At 38.5% G+C, this 21,961-nt stretch overlaps 1 protein-coding gene across 6 annotated transcripts in view; it reads left to right on the top strand.

The window, feature by feature from the left end:
• PTPRM (protein tyrosine phosphatase receptor type M) overlaps nucleotides 1-21,961 on the top strand; it is a 784,719-nt gene that overhangs the window by 484,512 nt on the left and 278,246 nt on the right. For all 6 annotated transcript variants that reach the window (XM_019797919.2, XM_011222861.3, XM_034642281.1 and 3 more), the window contains exons 8-10: nucleotides 6,200-6,508; nucleotides 11,689-11,798; nucleotides 21,202-21,403. In XM_019797919.2, the coding sequence (XP_019653478.1) occupies nucleotides 6,200-6,508; nucleotides 11,689-11,798; nucleotides 21,202-21,403 (621 nt within the window). The remainder of the gene's footprint in view (nucleotides 1-6,199; nucleotides 6,509-11,688; nucleotides 11,799-21,201; nucleotides 21,404-21,961) is intronic.

The following is a 21,961-nucleotide window of genomic DNA, read 5'->3' as shown; positions in this document are numbered from 1 at the left end:
GTTATGTAAAATTCCTTTACATTTTCCATAAAATATGAATGGCAACTCCAGCTTTGTTCTGTGGTGGAAATTAAAACAATCAATGTAGGGGCGCCTGGGTGGCACAGCGGTTAAGCAAGCGTCTGCCTTCAGCTCAGGGCGTGATTCCGGCGTTATGGGATTGAGCCCCACATCAGGCTCCTCCGCTATAAGCCTGCTTCTTCCTCTCCCACTCCCCCTGCTTGTGTTCCCTCTCTCACTGGCTGTCTCTATCTCTATCAAATAAATAAAATAAAATCTTAAAAAAAAAAAAACAATCAATGTAAGTGGATAGTCCATTTTCCAGCAACAAGGGGTAGTAGGTTACATACCTTTATCAATTAGGCCAAATTCAAACCCACACTTGGAAAACACGAGGGACATTGTGAAGAGTATGTCCATCCTAAACCAAGGAAGAAAGCAGAATGTTTGATTTTGTGTGAGGCTTGACATTGCTACACTTCCATTCATTTATTCAATAGTCTGTTTATTCATCTCTTAAATTAGTACTATTTTTGAAATTTATTTTTTAGAGAGAAACTGTCCTTTTAGGACTGTGTGAAATATTTAAGAAAACTAGACTGCTTTCAAGTACATTTCTTGATTTTAATTATGATACAATCCAGAAGCAATTCATACAATACGTGTGAAAAGTATTTTGATGGAAGAGACTATTCAAATTCATGTAATTCTTATAGCAACTTTTAATTTATTCAATTTACATCTCAGATATATAGATGCCTGTAGGGTAGCATAAATTAACTTTTCTAAATTAAATTTTCAGCCTCACTGACAAGGGGCACTTTTTAAACTCTGGAAAACGTTGGCTAATCCGAAAATTACAGCTGTGTCACTTGAAAACAGTGCCACGTGCCTGGAATCCTTACTGCTTAGGAATAGTGAATGATTGGGTAGGCCAACATAATATTAACTAATCAGGTATTTGCTCTGATTTAACTGAGGAGTAAAGAAAGCTGTTGCGATATTATTTTGTCTCCTTTTGTGTGACTGATGAAACAGAAATAGAGTAGCTGAAGGGGCCAAAGGGGGCCCACCTGGCCATTCTGGTTGTTATTCCTTTTATTGTAATAGACCTCTGGATAGTTCATGAAGAGGAAGGAAAGAGAAACCTGTTAGCAGGAGCACTGGCTGTAATCTGTGTTTTTGATGATCAATGCGGGATCCTAAAATTATGCCCAAATATCTCTCACAGGTTCTGAAATTGAGTTTCTGAAAAAGCACTGTAGTGGTAATAGAAGTAAAGAGCTGAGTTCCAGAGAAATGAGCTGTGAATTGAACCTGCCTTGGAAATTGATCTGACCAGTCAGTTTCTGCCCTCACTCATAGGAAAACAGGACTGAGTGTAGAAGCAGCCAGGATCACTGATTAAATAGGATGCCAAAGTGCCGGAGGCTAGAACCGGGCCTGCTGGTCCCTCAGGTCAGGCCCACGACTGTCAGACTTCTCTGCGGGAAGCCTGGCTGGAACTGGCAGAAAGAGAACAGAATGAAAAATGCTGCCACCAGCCCAGGAAGCGGTAAGAACTCCCAGACTAAGCTTTAGGCGTGACAGCCAATTGCGCTCCTCGGGGAGGCCGTTCTAGTCTCTTATCATGAGTCAGTGGGCCCAGACTGGGCCGGCCGGCCTCATGATTCATGCCAGTGGGGCCTGTCGTGAGACCCATTCCAGTGAGGGCCGAGGGGATGAGTGTGAAGAAAACGGCCTTGGAAGCAACTCACATCCTCAGTAGCATCTCTAGGATTCCGAGAAGGAGGCAAATACCCGACAACGAGTGGTCCTGTGAATATAATTAATTGCCCTGTTATCTAACCCTAAGAGATTTATTTTGTGTGCATGTAATGGTAGTAATATATTCCAAGTGTTTTTGGCAGTGCTCATATTCTGCTCCTAGAAATGCAGTATGAGTTGCAATTAGCCCTCTGAAATTACACATTTCTGGTTATGAAGTTGCCATTTATTGCCTACAGTGTGATATATTTCTACAACAATGCCCTTCAAAGTCTGCAGCGATCATCAGTATAACTCACTAGAGTAAATGTCCCTATGGAATGCCTCATTCACACTTAGCGGCACGCTAATAGAAATGGTTCCACCAGAAACATTGAAGATAAAGAGACTATAAAACACTAACTTAAGATGTAACCATTATAAACCATTTCTGAATCAGAGCTCAATTTGCAGAATAGCAGAAGAAAAGGGAAAAAAAAAGCAATGAAATCAGGCCATTTGCTTGGGATGAGTTGAAAGGATTTTCAGATTCCCTGAGTCATTGGACTTAGCCTATCAACACTACCCTCAAAAGAGGATGTTATGACAGGTACGTGGCAGTGCATGGAATTCATTTATGTTTCAGACGTCATTTTCCCATCAAGCTTAACTAGCTCTTCCCTCCTGGCCTGGCAAGAGAAATGACAGCTCTCCATCTCAGGTGGACTGTGTTGTCTGTGTCATAGTATTGATTCAGCTACTCTCTTAAGCTTTCGGGCAATAGAAGAAGTCATAGAATAACTGGGATAGAATGACACTCCAATTGACATTCATCCCTGCCCCCTGTTGATATGATTTGACCCTGCCGTTCTGGTATGGACATAGTAGGAGACACAACAGCACTATACCCCAGACAAAGGCCTGTGAAGAACATGAATAAAGTTACTCTGTTTATAACAGCTTCTGTAACATATTTTGTTTTGGTTAGCCAGAATCTCATTGAAGATGCAAGCCAGTGAGCACAAGCCTCTTTTCATCGAAGATTTAGACCTCATACAGCCTCTGTCTCTCTAGTCTGCTAACTACCACTCTGACAGTAGGGACTCTGGAAACTTGGTCATAGATAATGGTTGTTTGTGCAATACTTAGCTATTTTACTTGGCAAATTTATGTAAAGTTTGAAACAATTTTACCGTGATGGAATTTTTAGAGGTATTAACAGAGAGGAAGCTAGCATGCATTTCAAGAAAACTTGAGCAGTAAACAGACAGAATTCTTGTTTTTTTAATCCTGGAACTTCATTCATGTGTGTATTTTCTTGACTAAGAAGTGCTGAATTGATGCAGGCTTATTTATGCAGCAGAAAGTAGTTTTCTATGGAAATTAAGGTAGAACAGCATTGTTTAAACTAATATCTGAAACATTTAGTCATTTTATTAGTAAATAAAATTGATGAAAACCTTGGGAAAATGCTTTGGAACACTTCCAACGGATACCGGTGATTAATAAGGAAAGTAGCAAAGAGATGCATGTTAATCTGTTTATAAGAGATCTGGAGCTTATTAAAAGTTTCTGTAAACATTCAACTAATGAAGGATTATATACAATTAGACATTTCCTTTACATTGTAAGAAGTCACTAGACTTGAAAAAAACCTTCAAGTTATTTCTAAATAACTTATGATATTTCCCCCAACACTAGTAATTTAAATATTTAAAAAAATGATTTAGTAGTATGGAACATTCCATGGGCAACACCACTAAAGATTCCCTGGGGGAGTTTTTATCTTACTCGTCTTTGGTTCCTAGAGTTATTACAGGAAAGGGTAGCATGAATGGTCATTATTAACCTCATTTTATGGTTCGAGCAGAGATCTGGCAGATAAATCCCATCTTACATATATAAAATCAAAGCATTATTTCAGTTGAAATGTTTCTATTTGTTGGAGGTCACAGGAAAGGGAATAGATCCTAAATGATGGAGCAAATAAGGAATGGGAAACACAAATAGAAATCAAGACCTGAACTTCAGTAACAGTCCAGACAAAGTTCCAGTAGCCACAAAGTATAGGGAGAGTTATCTGCTAAAGCTGAGCTGGGAGCATGGCATAGAGCTCTCTTCTGTAGTATTAGAGAAGAAGAAAGAGTCTTTACAGCACTTGTGTTCCACGATTAAATACATGCGATATGTATTATATTTTACATTCTTTGGTCATGTTTTAGATGGAGTTTGGGGTATATAGAACATTATAATTTCTTCTTATCTGATTTTCTTTACTTTGGTAGAGACTCTGCAGTAAAGTTAAAGCAGCATGTCTCATTGTCAGACAGGTATGAATTCACAGCCACCATCAAACCTTGAACCAACTTCTTGAACCAACCTTTGCTGCAATTTTTTTCATCTATGTATTGAGAAGAATGGCACTTGGTTCACAGGATTGTTTTGAGGAATAGAGACTACATATAAAGCAAGTTACACATAATAAGTGCACATACAGCAAATGGTAGCTATTATTTCTCAAATTTTCATGCTGACTTTCCCTTACCAATTGTAGATCTCCTTACATTCATGTCTGATGACCACAATTAAGGAAAACAAAAAATCAGAATATATAGAGAAAGTATATTTATGGATATTCCAAAACAGAACATTTAAGATTAGATTCTCCCCAAACCCATGAAAGGTAAACTTCTTAGAAAACTGTGTAGCACATAGTAAGTGCTCAGTAAATATTATGTATTTAGTATTATTGTATTTTCATTATTTCATAAAGACATTTAAGCTGTCTGTGTATACATTCTTTCTTTTAAACTATTTAAAATGCTTATGTTCCCTGCGTGTCATTTCGATTTCTAAGCTTGAAACTCTGTATCTGGAGCTTGGGCTCAAGAATAATACTAAGACATTGTCAGGGATAGGAAAGAGCAGTAATTGCATGAAATTCTATACAAATCAAAAGTCACAGAAGGCCTGGAGTCCTGCTCAGAAGTTTATATTCTGTAATCGTTATATTATTTCATGCTGAATTCTCAAGCTTTTTCTCTTATGTTTGCCAATTACATAATTATAAATTAATTTAAAAAGATAAAATATATTTATCAATGAGCATTAAGATTGGTTTCATGTACCAGAGCCTCAGGGGAAAATAGCCTTAAATAAAAGCACTGTATTTCTCTCTATGAAAATTTTGGAAGTAGACAGTTCGGGGATAGTACGATAACTCAGGGATTATCAGGAACTCTGGCTCCTTTTTTTTTTTTAATAATTTTTATTATGTTAGTCACCATACAGTATATCCTTGTTTTTGATGTAGTGTTGCATTCATTATTTGTGTATAACACCCAGTGCACCATGCAATATGTGCCCTCCTTACTACCCATCACCGGCCTATCTCAGTCCCTCACCCCCCTCCCCTCTGAAGCCCTCAGTTTGTTTCCCAGAGTCCATAGTCTCTCGTGGTTCATTCTCCCTTCTGTTTACCCCCCGCTTCATTCTTCCCTTCCTTCTCCTACCGATCTTCCTGCTATTTCTTAGGTTCCATAAATGAGTGAAACCATATGATAATTGTCTTTCTCTGCTTGACTTATTTCACTTAGCATTATCTCCTCCAGTGCCGTCCATGTTGTTGCAAATGTTGTGTAATCGTTCTTTCTGATGGCTGAGTAATATTCCATTGTATATATGGACCACATCTTCTTAATCCAATCATCTGTTGAAGGGCATCTCGGCTCCTTCCACGATTTAGCGATTGTGGACAATGCTGCTATGAACATTGGGGTGCATATGGCCCTTCTCTTCACTACATCTGTATATTTGGGGTAAATACCCAGTAGTGCAATTGCTGGATCATAGGGTAGCTCTATTTTTAACTTTTTAAAGGACCTCCTCACTGTTTTCCAAAGTGGCTGTACCAACTTGCATTCCCACCAACAGTGTAAGAGGCATCCCCTTACTCCACATCCTCTCCAACATTTGTTGTTTCTTGCCTTATCAATTTTTGCCATTCTAACTGGTGTAAGGTGGTTTCTCAATGTGGCTCCTTCTTCATCATTGCTTTGAATGTTCATGTTTAAGTGCTTCATGGTCCATCATGGCTACATGAGCAAAAAACCTCATATCCTAAATCCACCTAATGGATAGGAAGAAGGAAAAAAGATGGTGAGCCCTTCTTTTTAAGGATACCTCTCAGAATCTGTTCTTGATTTCATCTTGTATCCATTCACCAGAACTTAGACATATGGCCATATCTCACTGCAGAAGACACCAAAAATTCTAGTCTTGATTCTGGGTGGTGTTATGCCCAGCTAAGATTTAGGGATTTAATTATCTTGGAAGCAGAGAAGACCAGATCCTGGGGACAAGGAGGACTATCTGTGACACCTGGGATTCACCAGAACTCTTATAATTCATTTCTCTTATGTTTTCTTGTTCCTCCTTTCCTTTTCGATATTAGATCCCATGCGTGGCCCAAGAAAACTGGAAGTGGTAGAAGTCAAATCTCGACAAATCACTATCCGCTGGGAGCCATTTGGGTATAACGTAACTCGCTGCCATAGTTATAATCTCACAGTCCACTACTGTTACCAAGTCGGAGGACAGGAGCAAGTGCGAGAAGAAGTAAGCTGGGACACAGATAATTCACACCCTCAGCATACAATCACTAACCTTTCACCGTATACCAATGTCAGCGTGAAACTCATCCTCATGAATCCTGAGGGACGGAAGGAAAGTCAAGAACTCATAGTACAGACAGATGAAGATTGTAAGTACTTTTAAATGATGTGCTTGTATGAAATATATATGCATCAGAAAAGCAGCTTTTATTTCTTTTAAATTGAGGTCTCTATAATGAAAATGAAGGAACTAGTTACTCTGTTGAGTAATATAAATGTGCTTCTGGGAACTTAAGCATGGATTTAAAAAGGTAAAGGAATAAAGATGTAGAAATTTAATTCCTTATGAGTCATAGAGTCACCTTTCTATAGATAGTTATTCTGTATTGCTCTAAATAGTTCTTCCATTCAAGTTTTATTCTCATGTTGGACTTAAGAGTTGCTGCTTGGGTATTATTTGTATGAAATGCTTATTTAAATATATTGAAATGGTATTCTGAAGCATACTTCATAGTTCAGATAAAAATTCAGCACAAAATAGAGGCTACCCTTACTTTTCAGCACAGTGCTGAAAAATTACCTCATTAGGTTGGTGGTCATGTAATAGATCATACTTTCCCATAGGAACAATATTGTAATTGGATATTACCTCCATAAACAAGGACTTAACAAATAGGCAATGTGTGTCACCAGCAGCTCATCAAAAAAAGCTAATACACAATTGCAATAAACCTCTGAAATAATTTAAAATAGTAAAATTATACATTGAATCCCATAGCATAGGTATAAATGAGCTTTTTATGTTGATTATACAGGGGACGCCCACATACAATAACACGTACATATGGAACATAAAATGCAGTGGCAGTGTGTCGTATATTTGACCTACAATTTATTTGCCAGGCATCAGAATAAGTGGCAAAGAACTTGAGAAGCCCCTCAAATGAATACACTTACTAAATTCTGGGGAAAAAGAGATGTTAACACTTTTTTTTTCTTATGCAGCTGATTATGCCATGATCCTTGATTATTGATTATAACATGCATTAAATGTTTACAACAACACTTCATTGTACCGTTTAAAGAGCTGATGAAGTATTTTTGAGTGTTTATCACCTATACAACACCATGCATATTGCTTTGGAAGGAAAACATGGGAACAGCCAGGGTAAAGGAGGAGCTCACCCCACAAATTTTTCTTCTGTTTTCTGTAGCCCTACAAGTCCTCCCTGTGCTGGTTGTTCTCAAATGGTTGTCTTATTGCAGTTATTTTTATAAGGAATATTAGTTTGCTGCAGGTCACCCAATCAGGCTGAGATGAGAAGCCCTGTCTCTATTTCTTCTGGTTCCTCCCCATCTCTCCGAAAAGTGAAAAGAAACTGCCACCATTGTCAGTGGGTCACCTCTAACTCTCCCCCCCACATATCTCTGCCTATTTTGGTTCCTTTTTTTTTTAATAATGATTTTTTTATTATATTATGTTATGTTAGTCATCATACAGTACATCCCTGGTTTCTGATGTAAAGTTCCATGATTCATTAGTTGCGTATAACACCCAGTGCACCATGCAATACGTGCCCTCCTTACTACCCATCACCAGCCTATCCCAGTCCCCCACTCCCCTCCCCTCTGAAGCCCTCAGTTTGTTTCCCAGAGTCCATAGTCTCTCATGCTTCATTCCCCTTCTGATTACCCCCCCTTTCTTTATCCCTTTTTATTTTGGTTCTGACTCCTGCTGTTTCTGCTCCCAAAATATTAGAGTGTGCTTTTCTCTCAATTTCCACTATCTATATCCAAATCTTCATTATTTCATGCAGAAATTTCTAACCTTAATTGGTGGCGCCAGCTTTACCACATTCTAATGTTGCCTACTCACCCACAAAACTAATCTTTAAAATACAGTTGCATCTCTGTGGTGTCGCTTGTTATTTCTCCTCCTTCATTTCTTATTTTATTTATTCAAGTTATAGAAACATTTTTCTATGTATGTCTCCTCTGGCAAGGGAAATAAAAGCAAAATTAAACTTTTGGACTACATAAAAATAAAAAGCTTCTGCACAATAAAGGAAACAATTTAAAAAAAGGCAATCTACTGAATGGGAGAAGATATTTGCAAATGATATTTCTGATAAGGGTTTAATATTCAAAATATATAAAGAAATTGTGCAGTTCAGTACCAAGAAGACAAATAATCCAATTAAAAAATGGGCAAAATACCTGAATAGACATTTTTCCCAAGAAGACGTACAGATGGCCAACAGACACATGAAAAGATGCTCAGCATCACTCATCAGGGGAAAGGCAAATTAAAACTACGATGAGATATCCCCTCACACCTGTCAGAATGGCTAAAATCAAAAACACAAGAAATACCAAGTGTTGGCAAGAATGTAGAGAAAAAGGAACCCTCATGCACTGTTGGTGGGAACGTAAATTGGTGCAGCCACTGTGGAAAACAGTATGGAGGTTCCTCAAGACATTAAAAATAGAATTACCATAAGATTTGCCCCCCAAAAATGAAGCCACTAATTCAAAAAGATATATGCACCCCTATTTTTATTGCAGCATTATTTACAATAATCGAGATATGGAAACAACGCAAGTGTCCACATATAGATGGACATAATTCCATAATATATGGAATATTCCTCGGCTGTAAAATAGAATGAAATCTTGCCACAAGGCATAGATGGGTGTAGAGGGTGTAATGCGAAGTGAAATAAGTTAGAGAAGAACAAATACCATATGATATCATTCATATGTGGAACTTAAGAAACAAAACAAATGAACAAAGGAAGAAAAAAAGGGACAAACCATAAAACAGACTCTTAAATTCAGAGAACTGTGGTTGCCAGAGGGGAGCTGGGTGGGGGAATGCGTGAAATAGGTAAGAGGGATTAAAAGTACACTTACACTGATGAGCACTGAGAAATGTATATAGAATTGTTGAATCATTGTATTGTTCACCTAAAACTATTAAACACTGTAATTTAGTTATACATGAATTTAAACAGCATTTAGCAATACAATAAAATACATCTGCATCGTGTCACTCTCTCCACAGAGCTTTCAATGACTTAATTTAAATCTTGACTTTCAAGATTTTCTGTATTCCTGGCTCATTCTCTAGGACTAGTGACTTTTCCTCCAGTGCAGCTCATTCTGCAAAGATGTCACTCTGACATCAGGTTATTATGAAAATGCTATTAATATTAATATATTAATATTCGTATATAATTTTATGTTAATATTTGTGTAGAATTTTTTGAGTAGTGTATGTTTTCAGTTCTCTTAGGCATGTACCTAGGACTGGAATTCACATGGTAAATTTATCAATGTGTATCTATTTGAAGAGCTGCTAGATGGTTTTCAAAGGAGCTGTAGGATTTTTATATTTCCTCCAACAGTGTATGAGCGTTTCAATTTCTCCACGTTCTCACTGATACTTATCTGCCTTCAGACTATGGCCATTTTAGTGGTGTGACTTGCTATCTCCTAGTGGTTTTGATTTGCATTTTCCTGCTAGGTGGTGATGTTTAGCACCCTTTCATGTGCTTATTGGACATTTGTTTATCTTTTTTGGAGAACTTTATACAGACCTTTTGCCCATTTAATTGGATTATTTGTTTTCTTATTGGGTTTTAGTAGTTCCTTATGTATTTAAGATATAAGTCTCTTGTGAGATATATGGTTTGCAAAACTTTTCTCCTATTCTGTGTGTCATCTTTTCACTTTCTTGATAGTGCCCTTTGAAGCACAGAGCTTTTCATTTTGATGATGTACAGTTTATCTGTATTTTTTGTTGTTGTTGTTGCTTTGGCTTTGGTGTCATGTCCAAGAAACTATTGTCTGATCCAAAGTCATGAAGATTCCCACTTATGTTTTATTCTAAGAGTTTTGTAGTTTTAGCTCTTACATTTAGCTCTTAAATCAATTTTGATATAAGCTTTATATATGGTGTGAGGTAAGAATCCAACTTCATTTTTTCACATGTGGATATCTAGTTGTCCCCGCACCATTTGTTGAAAAGATTATCATCTCCCCATTAAATTTTCCTGTCACCCTTAATGAAAATCAGTTGACTGCAAATGTATATTGTATCCTCAATTCTGCTCCACTAATCTGTATGTTTATCTTTATGTCACTACCACACTGTCTTGATGCTATAGCTTTGTAGTAAGTTTTGAGAAGTGTGAGTCCTCTCTAACCACTTTTTGATTACTCACACTGTCACCAAAAAATTTGATCCTGTACCTTCAAATATATGTATAAATACTACAGATATACTAGTTTTAAAAGGAATAGACACACTAATACACTAATTTATGTATGATATAGTGTATATGCAAAAACTGAATTTAAGTGAACACGAGATAAACAGTATTTTAAAAATAACATTAAATGTTATTTTATAGAAATTGGCAGGTAAATTTCCACCTTCCCTTATGTCAGTTAGATTTATTTGAAAACTAGTCAAAAGGTGTTACGTATTTCAGTTTTTTAAAAAATGGCATAAAAATTCCCAAAGTCTTTTGTATTATTAATAAATAAGATAATTTTTAAATTATTTATTATTACATATCATTTTATCTACATCACATCTTTTTAGAACATCTATTTGTGTGTATTTTAACAGATATATTAAATATCAGTACAATAGTTCATATCTATTTTTCTTTCACAAAATTTTGTCACTTAACATTATAAGTATAAAATATATAAAAACATAAAATTTTAAATATAAAATTCATCCATGATTATATATATAGCTGTCATTTTGTGTTATATTGTGTGACTATAACAATTTATTAAACCATTCAGTTTGTCCCCAAATTATTATTTTTATTAAAAAATACTATGTTGATGTCTTACTACATGTCTCCTGTACATACATACAAGAATATTACTAGGAAATATCTCTGGAGGTAGGATTATTGGATCATATGATACATGCCTCTTTAACTTTACTAAGTACTATCAAATTATTTTCCTAAGTGGCTGTACCGATTTCTGCTCCCACAAGCAATGTGTGGGAATTCCTATTGCTCTATATCTTTATTTCTGAAGAATGTGGAAGTTCATTTTAAAAGTGATTACTGAGCTTCGTCTAATTGATTCAAACTTTAAAGAAGAAAGTGATGAGATTATTTTCTTTATAAGGACAGTGTAGCCAAAATGGTTTTAAATTTCAGATTTTTAAAAGAATACTGAGTGTATCTATGGACTATTAAATCTTACGTTTCAAATGAGAGTGAAAAACCTAACGTGTAGAAAAATCTGATTTGGGGGCAGAGCTCTCAAACATTTATTGATTTTTCCCCCCTTCTAGTGCCAGGTGCTGTTCCTACTGAATCCATCCAAGGAAGTACTTTTGAAGAGAAGATATTTCTTCAATGGCGAGAACCAATTCAAACATATGGTGTCATCACTTTATATGAGGTAGTATATACATTCGTTAGTAATTTAATTTTTCATTGTAATTTCTATGATACCTAAACTGCCTAGTATTTAAAAATGCATACGGCATTATGTCTTTTAAGAAGTTTAATGCCTTTGATAGTTACAATGGTTACTGCATAGAAGCAAAAAAAACAAAACAAAACAAAACAAAACTGAGTTTTTCAATTATGTATCATTTCAGGATGTATATATATAGTGATTTGGATGTTTCTGGAATATATATTATATGTAAGGACACAACATAGTATTAAAAAAATCACCTATATTAAAAGCAGTAAGTATTTTGAAGTGTACATTGATTAGGAGGCAACCACATGATCCTATTCTTGCTAGCTATAAAATATTTTCCTACTGAATTATAGAAGAATGCTGATTATCCAGTTAGCAAAGTCAATAGACATTGTCTCAGGGGTAACAATAGAATAATGTCTTTTGGTTTCTTAGTATTAGCAAAACATTCTTTAGACTTCCTTGACATAGTTTTGTGTACTGAGGCATATCAAATGGTTGAATGATAGAGAGCAGAGAAGAATTTGATGAATTGTTCAAGGAAAAAAATAACAGCAGTAACGGGGGTGACAGTCATCATCACATCTGTATGAGCATCATTTCGCTGTGCCTATTGTCATAGAAACAAGCAGGTGCATTTTTTTTAAGCAAGCATTTATTTGAATGCAAATTTAATGAAATTACATGTTGTTAGGTTGCTAAAAATCATGGCAATTTCTCCTGTGGAACCTCTGCTTGAGTACCTCTCAGAACTGCTGACAGAAGCCTGAGCAGATTAGCTGTCAGACAGTAATCACTGGTAAACCCCCTCTCTGACCCCAGGAGTCTCACATTTATGTTTCCTTTCACCTTTTGAAAGTTGGTATTGAAATGCAAAAAATAATGTTTTTAATTGAAAGCTAAACAAAGTAAGAGAAAAGATAAAAGAAAAAGTTGATTTTCATGTTAAGTTATTGATGCTGTTCATTGGGCTGCTTCATTGTGAAAGAATTCGGTGTTATGAAAATCTGTGGCTCAGCTTTTAGAGAGCTAAGTGTTATAATCAAACAAGTTGAAATTTTTTCTCAGTGATCAGAATTTTGTAGTTAATATTGTTGATCCCAAGACCATTTTCTGGGCTCAGTTTTAAAGATGCCTACCTAAGAATATTTTACTAGAAAAGATAACAGCCTTTGAACCAATGTTAAGTTCCAAGAAATAAGTCCATCTGTCCTAAAATCCACATGTTGATATCTAGACAGACAGAAAATAATAGCCAGTTTCATTCTTCTTGATGCCATTGAATATACGCCTTTGTGTAATAAGTAACTTTAGCATGAAAACAATAGGAATTATAATTCAAAAGAAGAATCCATTAATCTCTCTGAATTCAGTGGCCAGGGTCTCCCTGTTGAACACTGATCTAAATGTTGTTATAATGGGGATACCTGAATATGTGGTAAATCAGGGTTTTAAAAATCAGATCTAGGTAAGTGGAATAGGTTGGTTTATTTTTCTAGGTACCAAAGGGAAAATGTCAAATGTGTGCATCAGGCTTCAGTGATTAAATACAAGTTTTTTGGCCACCAAATCTTTCTCTCTCTTTCCCCCGTATTTTCCAGAAGTAGGACGGGGGATTTCTGTTCTCTAAATAGGTCTCAGAGGGAGCTCTTCTTCAGCTATGATGCACGGTATGCCATGTCCAGCCTGTGCCAGAGTCAGTGATAGGCACAGCTTCCTCCTAGAGCCAAGGACCGATGTTGAACCAGACTCGGTCCACTCCAGAGGACCACAGTCTCTGGGTACTGACGTCATGCTAAGGAAATAGAATAGTTACCCCCTCAAAAAAAGCAGGAATCTTACGGACAGTATGTTCTAGCATAGAAACACATTTGACTATAGATAAAAACTGGAAGGTGAGATAAATTGTCATAGTTTTTGCAGGAGAGAAGAGGAAACAGGTTGAATGCTGTAGATGTTGTAAATGAATGTGCTATGGCTTTGGGTATTTTCAGGTTCTCTTTACGTCTTAGGAAATAACCACACCGTCAGTGACTGGACAATGCTGACATCATCGTTTTCTGCCAGGAGTCATGGCAGTGGGCAGCATTAAAGCATTCTCCTGGTGTCAGTCTTTGCCTCTGCTTTTCATTCCCGTAACCACCATCTTCAGCCTTCTTGAACTAGCCTTTTCTTTCTGTTCTCCCCACCTTTGTTCAGGCTCTAGCCCTTCCTGTCCCTTACCTCTCCGTCAGCCCTTTATTTTCATCAGAGTCATTGGCCTAAAACCTAGACTGATAGATACAGCATTCCTCAAAAGCGATCAAAATTTTTATTTTATTGAATTAGAAATGTAACAGTGCTCTCTGAAAGAATGTTTTAAGTACAGAAGTAGTCAAAATAATATCCTTGCTTCCCAATTTCATTTTTCAGAGGTAACAACTGGTTGTATGCCCTTCCAAAATTTTACAAGGTAGAAATTATAGTACAAGTTCATTTATGAATAGAGATCAATGAAATTTAATAAATATTGGCAAACCCAGCATTTTTACAAGAATAATATGCCATATATGACACCTACCTCACATCATACAAGAAAAAAAAATACCAAATGGATTCACATTCTAAACACAAAAGTTTAACTACCAGAACACTATATGAAAAATAAGGAAGATATTTCTGTAATGTATCTTACTAAAAGATTGACAGATTTACTTATATAAGAGTTTAAACTTCTGAACAACAAAAGATAGCACTAGAAAAGCCTAAATACAGACAGAAGACTTGAGGAAATTATTTTCAAAATTAATAATAGTGGATGGGCTTTTGGCCACTGTAAACAGACTTGATACAGATTGCTAAGAAATGGACAAAACATTCCATTAGAAATCTAACTGGACAAAGAATAAGAAGAGGCAACTCATAGAAAAAAAAATCCAAGTAGCATTTAAGCACATGAAAAGATACCTATCCTACCTTACTAATGATTCAAAAATGAAATAAAGCAAGTGCTACAAAAAGTTAAGTTTGTATCATATCAAGTGTTAAACAGTGATGTGGGGAAATGCACGTGTGCATAGGCTATTGATGGGAACATACATTTTGCATCTCTTACATAGGCAATTTGGGGGAACCTATCAAAATTTAAGCATTGCGTATCAAGTCTGTTTCTAGAAGTTTATCAAATACAGAGGGATATACATGGTCCAAGTATTTTCATTGTACCTCACTGACTTTGTATGGCTCTTGATCGCCTAGTAAGTAAACTCCAGGCTCCTGGTCATGAGAGTAACCCATCAACAAGCTTTGGGAACAAAAAGAAAAAAAAAGGAAAAAATATATATATAAACATAGAAAGAGGCAAACCAAAAAAGAGACTCTTAACTATAGAGAACAAGCTGATGGTTACCAGAAGGGAGGTGGGTAGGGGGATGGTTAAATAGCTGATGGGAATTAAAGAGTGCACTGTCATCATGAACACTGGGTGATGTATGGAAGTGTTGAATCACTCAATTGTACACCTGAAACTCATATTACACTGTTATGTTCACTAACTGGAATTTAAGTAAAAACTATATATATATATATATATATANTATATATATAATATATATATATATCTCCATATATATGTATATATAGAGAGAGAGAGAGAAAGAGAGAATATGAGTGTGTGTGTGTGTGTATGTGTGTGTGTGTGTAAAGGGACTGGGAGAAGACAGAGGTGTAAAAGATACTGTGCCTTCTCTACTAGAAGTAACAGTTCTAAAAGCAACTAACAATAGAGAGAATGAAATAAGTACCAAAAGCAAATCACTTTAACGTGTGAGGAGTATAGAGTGCAGTATTGTGTGGGCATGTAGCAAAGTAGAGTGGTCTGGATTTGTCAGCTGATGAGGGTATTCAAGAGTTGAAGACACCTCAAGATCCTGGGCCTGGATAACTGGGCTCAACTAATCACTACTGACTGAGATAGGTAAGAGTGTAGAAAGAGGTAGAATTTAAGGGCCACGTCAAGGAGTTTCATTTCAGTATTCAAGGCCTGCCATGATCCAGTTGCAATTCACATTTATCACTGCATCTCCCATTATTTTTCTCCTGGAATTCAATGAGCTACGTATATGGAATTTTCTTTTCTCTGAAAACCTTCTGAACTATCACACCACCTGCTTTTGCTTATTTCCTTCTTTCCTCCTGATGCTCTCCCCTCCTCTCTCCTTCTGTGGGACTTCTGCGTCTCCTTCAGTTTTTCATCCAAATATTGTACTTCTCTCTGAAGTATCCTAGGTTCTTTCCTCCCCCAAAATCAGATTTCATTATTTCTTCCTCCCATTCCTTGGCTCTCCATTAAAGGACTGTATTTAACACTGACTGAAATCCCAATCAACTCACACTCCCTGAAAGATTTTTAATCCCCTCCTGGCCAAAGATTGCATGTTATTCTCTTTTAGTTCTCTATGAATCTTTTAGTCCAGAACTTGAGACTGTAAGTAGAGGAGGGGAAGGTGATTTTAGAAAATTTCAGGCAACTACATATGAATCAAAAATCATACAATATAAGCAGCAGTTGACCATCTCACCTAAATGTAACCCCCACCGATGTCGTTTGCATGTCAGTTCGCTTTTGACGTGGAGCATCCCATAAAACTGCATTAGCCCAACGTGGAACGTCAGTGTTCGTTTCTTTTTTTAAAGATTTTATTTATTTATTTGAGAGAGAGGGACAGAGCACAACTGAGGAGTGAGGAGGGGCAGAGGGAGAGGGAGAAGTGGACTCCGCACTGAGCAGGGAGCCCAATGCGGGTCTCGATCCCAGGACCCTGAGATCATGACCTGAGCTGAAAGCAGACACTTAAGGACTGAGCCCGTCAGTGTTCTTCATGAACGCTACATTAAAATTGCTCTGGCCCTCAGCCAGAGATCCAGTGTAAGCGTGGAAGCAGTCCCAAACTTTCCTTCTGGGAGTTTCCTGCTGCTTTACTACAGCCTGGCACTTAATAGGCTCTTAATAAACATGCATGAAATGAAGAAATCAGAAAATAAATGCCAAAAGGTCATGGTCATTTGGGTGTGAGCGTAGAGGTGTTTATTGGGGTCCTGTAGAAAGACTAGTCCGGGGCAAGTAGGCGGAGCGCCCGCTCTCCCACAAGCAGTGGATTCTAGAGTGCATCCCTCCTGTTCCCGAGGACCCGGGCTTTTTATTCCTGGCATTCAAACTCCCAGGGCTCTGGATGGCTTTGCGGGATCGATGACCTTTCTGACATTTTGTGTCTGCATCTATACAACATACTTGCTTGTTAGGGATTTGTTAGGAGTGAGGGAAAGGAGGGGCCCCTGGGTGGCTCAGTCAGTTGAGCATCTGAATCTTGGTGTGACTCAGGTCATGATCTCAGGGTTGTGAGATCGAGCCCCAAGTCAGGCTTCATGCTCAGTATGGAGTCTGCTTGTGATTCTCTCTCTCCGTCAGCCCCTTCCCCTCCACTCACTCTCACACTCTCTCTCTCAAATAAATAAATAAAATCTTTAAAAAATAGTGAGGGAGAGGATCCATAATTTTTAAGAATGCATGCTCTAGTGTGTATGTGCATTTTTATGGGTTGGGGAGAGGGGATCTATTAATCTTAGCAAATTCTCAAAGGGCCGCGACTGAAAGACCCGTGACGGAGCCCCCGTCTAGCTTGTCCTGCACGACCATGGCAGTAGGTGACTGCCAGCCCCTCTGCCCCCGTGGAGCAACAGGTCCTTTGCTCAGGCGTTTGCTTTCTGCTCTATAGTCACTGCGAGTGCAGCAGCATCCCTCTAGCCGTAACGTGAGCATGCACGTGAGCACACCTCTTCTCCCCGGGAGCCTTTTGAGGAAAATACATACCGAGTGCCAAATGTGTTCTGATCACCGTGGGACCAGAAAGAAGAGTAAGACCTCAGTCACTCCTCAGAAAGAAGTTACAATCATGTGAAAAGGTCCACTTCCTTTGGCATATTTAAACCATGGTTTAAACCTAGCAAGAGCTTTTACAGCACTCCGTGATGTGTCGCCTAATGAACTGTATGAACGCAGTCACAACATCAGGCATTCAGCGGATCCAGGGATTGTTAGACCACATTTGGAAGCTTTACAGAGAAGTAAAATGGGAACTCTGGCTTCAGACATGGGCGGGCGGACACGTTTTGTTCCAGTCTCACCCGAACTCCCGGCAACTTTGAAAGCATTTCCTTCTTCAGGCACTTTTTTTCCTTTTCTTTCTTTTTTTTTTTTTTTTCTTTTGATTTCCATGACAGCTCTCTCTATTGGCTTTTCTGGCTCATTTGTTAGTTTCTCCTCCACCACCACTGATTATATTAAATGTCAGTGTTCTCTCCCAGATCCTTTCCCCAGTGACCTCATCCATTCCTAAACCATAATACTGCAATGCCGATCACCCCCACATCTCTCTGGACCAGACCTCTCAAATCCCAGCTTGATACCATGCACGCTATGTCCTCAAGCCAACAGTTCATTTCCCCTCATTCGTTCCATTTCAGTAAGCGGGGCCATCTTTTGCTGAAGCCCCAAATATGGAACCTATCCTTGATTCCTCCACTTTCCCCCCACATTCAGTCGATCCCTGATTTCTGTCCATTTTGACTCTCAAATATGCCAGTTCTTTTCATTTACTGCTCTCTTCACCGTGCTCACCTTAGTCCCAAACACGGCACTGTCAGAGGTGCTGAAGGCTCCCCCGTGGTCTCTGTGGTAGTTCCTGGCAGCCTCCCTGCCTCCCCTTACTGCCTCTGTCCAGCAAACCCCTTCTTCCCCAGCAGCTAATGTGGGCTTTTCATAAAGGAAGTTAGATCATTTGGTTTTATACTTAAAAATGTTCCACGGCTCCCACTTGTATGCATCCCTCCTTCTTATCTTAGGGTACAGAGCACTGCATGGTATGGCCCTCACCCACCCCCCAGCCCCTGGTCAAGAGCCCACACTCACCTGGCTTGCTGGGCCACAGTCACACAGACCTTCTTTCTGTCCACTAACCACGTGCAGAACGCTCCTGCTTCACAGCCTTGGTTCATGCTGTTCTTTCCCAAACTTCTGGCATGACTGGCTGTCTCACGAAGTTCAAGTCTTCTCAAATTAACTGTCATCCCTTCCGGGGCCCTTTCTGCAGCCTGTCCTAGTGGCTGAGCCTGTGTCCCTCCCTGCCCACAATATCCTTTGTCTTAGCACCGTGTTTGTTTCACCTGCTGAATTTTAGTGTTTTAAAATTATTAATTTACTTCCTGCATCTCTCCCAGCAGTACAGATTCCTAGCTACCTGCGGGCAGGGCCTGTGTCCACCTGCTGGCCACGGCGCTCACAGTGTCAATGTTCACTCCATCAATATTTGAATGGAAGGAATGAATTTGAGCGGGGAGAGAAAGCAGGTCACAGATAGCATTATCACGTTCCAGGAAGGTGAACGTTTATGGGCCACAGCAGTGTCAGAAAAGCCCAGTGTTTGTAGCACAGATCTTTATCCCCTGACCAGGGCAGAAGGCGATATAATGTCATTGTGTCAAGTACTGAGAGATAAGTTTGGAGAAGAAGATATAGGCAGGTCTTAAATCCAAAGGTAGGGAGTTCGGACTTTATCTCCTCTACAGTTGTGTCCCATTCAAGTTTTTAGGAAAGCAATGAAATGATCAAGGAGCTGTACCTAGCCCAGGTGGGTGGTGCTTGTCCTTATTTACTTAGACTGTATCATAGCTGTTGAATTGCATCTCTACTTCTCCATCAGACTGTTACCTCCTCCAGGACAGACACCATGTCTCACCCACCATGTAAGATCCCAGCCCAGAGCACAGCGCTTTGTTCATTGGAGGCATGCAATGAATGTGTTTAGAATGGGTGGATGGATGGATGAATAAACTTTGGGGAGGAAATATGCCATCACAGCTTAGATCTACTGAACCACCCTTTTCTCTAGACGTGTCAGAACGAAGACTTAAGTAAGCAACTAAGCACATAGTGGCGACGATGCCCAGGTCCCTACCAGAGCAACTGGTGGGAGACACTGTCTTGTCTCTCGACAAAGACTAACCTTGTGAGGGAAATCGGCTAGAGGGTTAACAACAGATATGCAGCCTGACTCTGAGAGTGGCATGCACTGTAGTGATTAACACATACAGCAAACATTTTCTTGCCAAAGCTTAGATGATTCGATCTAAATATTCTTTCAGAGAGGTCTCCCTAATTATAATGACATGGTATAAATATAAGAAGAAAGAATGTCAATTATCACTTCGTATAATAACAGTGTTAGTGTTCATGCACATAAATTATAAGTAAGTTTACCTATTTAAAAGCAAGAAAAGTGCTCAGTTTTGCAATTTAAAACTTTTGAATATGCCACATTTAAAAATTATGTCATTACAACCAGTAGAAGTTAGTAATCACCACTAAAATGCGTGTTCGTGAATAGTTGATGAACTACTTATGGTGAAATTCTTTAAAAAATCATTTGAAAGGGCAAATTTCAAGACACCTATGGTATATTTATTTTCACACATTCCAGACGCGTCCAATGTGCTTTGAACACCTGTTATGTGGCAAACATTGAGAGCCTTCTAGAGTGGCACTCCCTGAAATGGCAGCTCCTAGTCATGCACGGTGATTTACATTTAAATTTTTGTTAATGAAAATAAAATAAAATAAAATAAAATAAAATAAAATAAAATAAAATAAATAAAATGCTCAGGTCCTCAGTCTCACTAGCCCCATTTCAAGTGCTCTGTCGCCACGTGTGGCTGGTGGCTGCCATAGTGGAGAGCGCAGAGTAGAACATTTCCATCATGACAGGAAGTTCTATTCACAGCGTTGCTCTGAAGAAAAGAAGTGAATATGACCCATCACGAGCACCACGGTCATACCATCAAGTGTCTAGGATTTATTGTGAGAGCAGATATCTTTGCCCACATTAATGAAAACATTTAAAAGTGCTCTTGTTTCCAAAAGACAATAATCCTATTCAGTGCAGAATAAAACTGGCCCCTGGATGAGAGATGAGGCCTTACCTTGGACGGTCCTTATCTGTTTGAGCTAGTTGTATGTTGTTTTAAGCCAACTGTAATGTGGTTTTCCAAAGTGACATTTTGAAAGCAAACAACTTCAAGGTATTAGCTTAAACCTGAACTCATCCTTTATGTTCTAATCTCCTGGCTTTCAGTTCCTCTGTCTATAAAAGTAATAACTCATAGCAGTTTTGGCTCAGTTCCTGCACCCCTTCACCGGATCCAGGATTTGAAGAGTCTAAGTGAGTAGAGGAGCTTATCGTAAAGCATCTGACAGTGAATACATCACAGGGGTTTATTGGATAAAGATGTGATCCCAGTACATCTGCTCCAGATATTTTATTGCATTCTTATTCTCTTGCAGATCACCTACAAAGCAGTCAGTTCCTTTGACCCTGAAATTGACTTATCCAATCAAAGTGGAAGAGTTTCAAAACTGGGGAATGAAACCCACTTTCTGTTCTTTGGGCTGTATCCCGGGACCACATACTCCTTCACCATTCGAGCTAGCACAGCTAAGGGGTTTGGACCCCCAGCAACGAATCAGTTCACCACCAAAATATCAGGTATTATACCTTTGTGAGTTATGTCTCTTATCAGAGGTAGTGTTTTTGTATTTTTTTATCCCCATTGTCAAGGATACAAACCTCACCCCGACTGACACATTGTATTCAGATTAATGCTTTGGCATGTATGAAAATCAGACTCATGGAATTGAATGAGATACTGCAAATACTTAATAATTCAGGATCCCCTGCGGTAGGAAGTAGCCATGTTGTGTCACTTTGCATTGGAGGACCTGAGCATGAGTGAGGGTTCTGGTCTGTGTGCTCCTACCCCCTTCACAGTACAAGTTACCAGAGCAGCAAAAGATCTCTGCAATGAGCCGTGAACAACTGAGTGCTCAGCAGAAAGACAGCATTATATGGAGTCTGCTTCCAGAAGGATCAGCCTTCCTTGGGACCTTCCCCGTTAGTGGTTGCATGTCCTCTGCGATGACAGAAGGGTGGTACCAGGCACTTACAGCCTCCAGCTTTTTGCTGGTAGAGACTCAATTATGCTATCCAACCAAAGACATAATTTGAGAAGTATTTCTGGGCATGTGCGACTGTGCAGAAAATTCT

This window comes from Ailuropoda melanoleuca, chromosome 14 (assembly GCF_002007445.2).
Source record: "Ailuropoda melanoleuca isolate Jingjing chromosome 14, ASM200744v2, whole genome shotgun sequence".
NCBI classification, from domain to species: domain Eukaryota; kingdom Metazoa; phylum Chordata; class Mammalia; order Carnivora; family Ursidae; genus Ailuropoda; species Ailuropoda melanoleuca.
The sequence above is the reverse complement of the archived record's forward strand: the minus strand, read 5'-3'. Positions and strand labels throughout refer to the sequence as shown.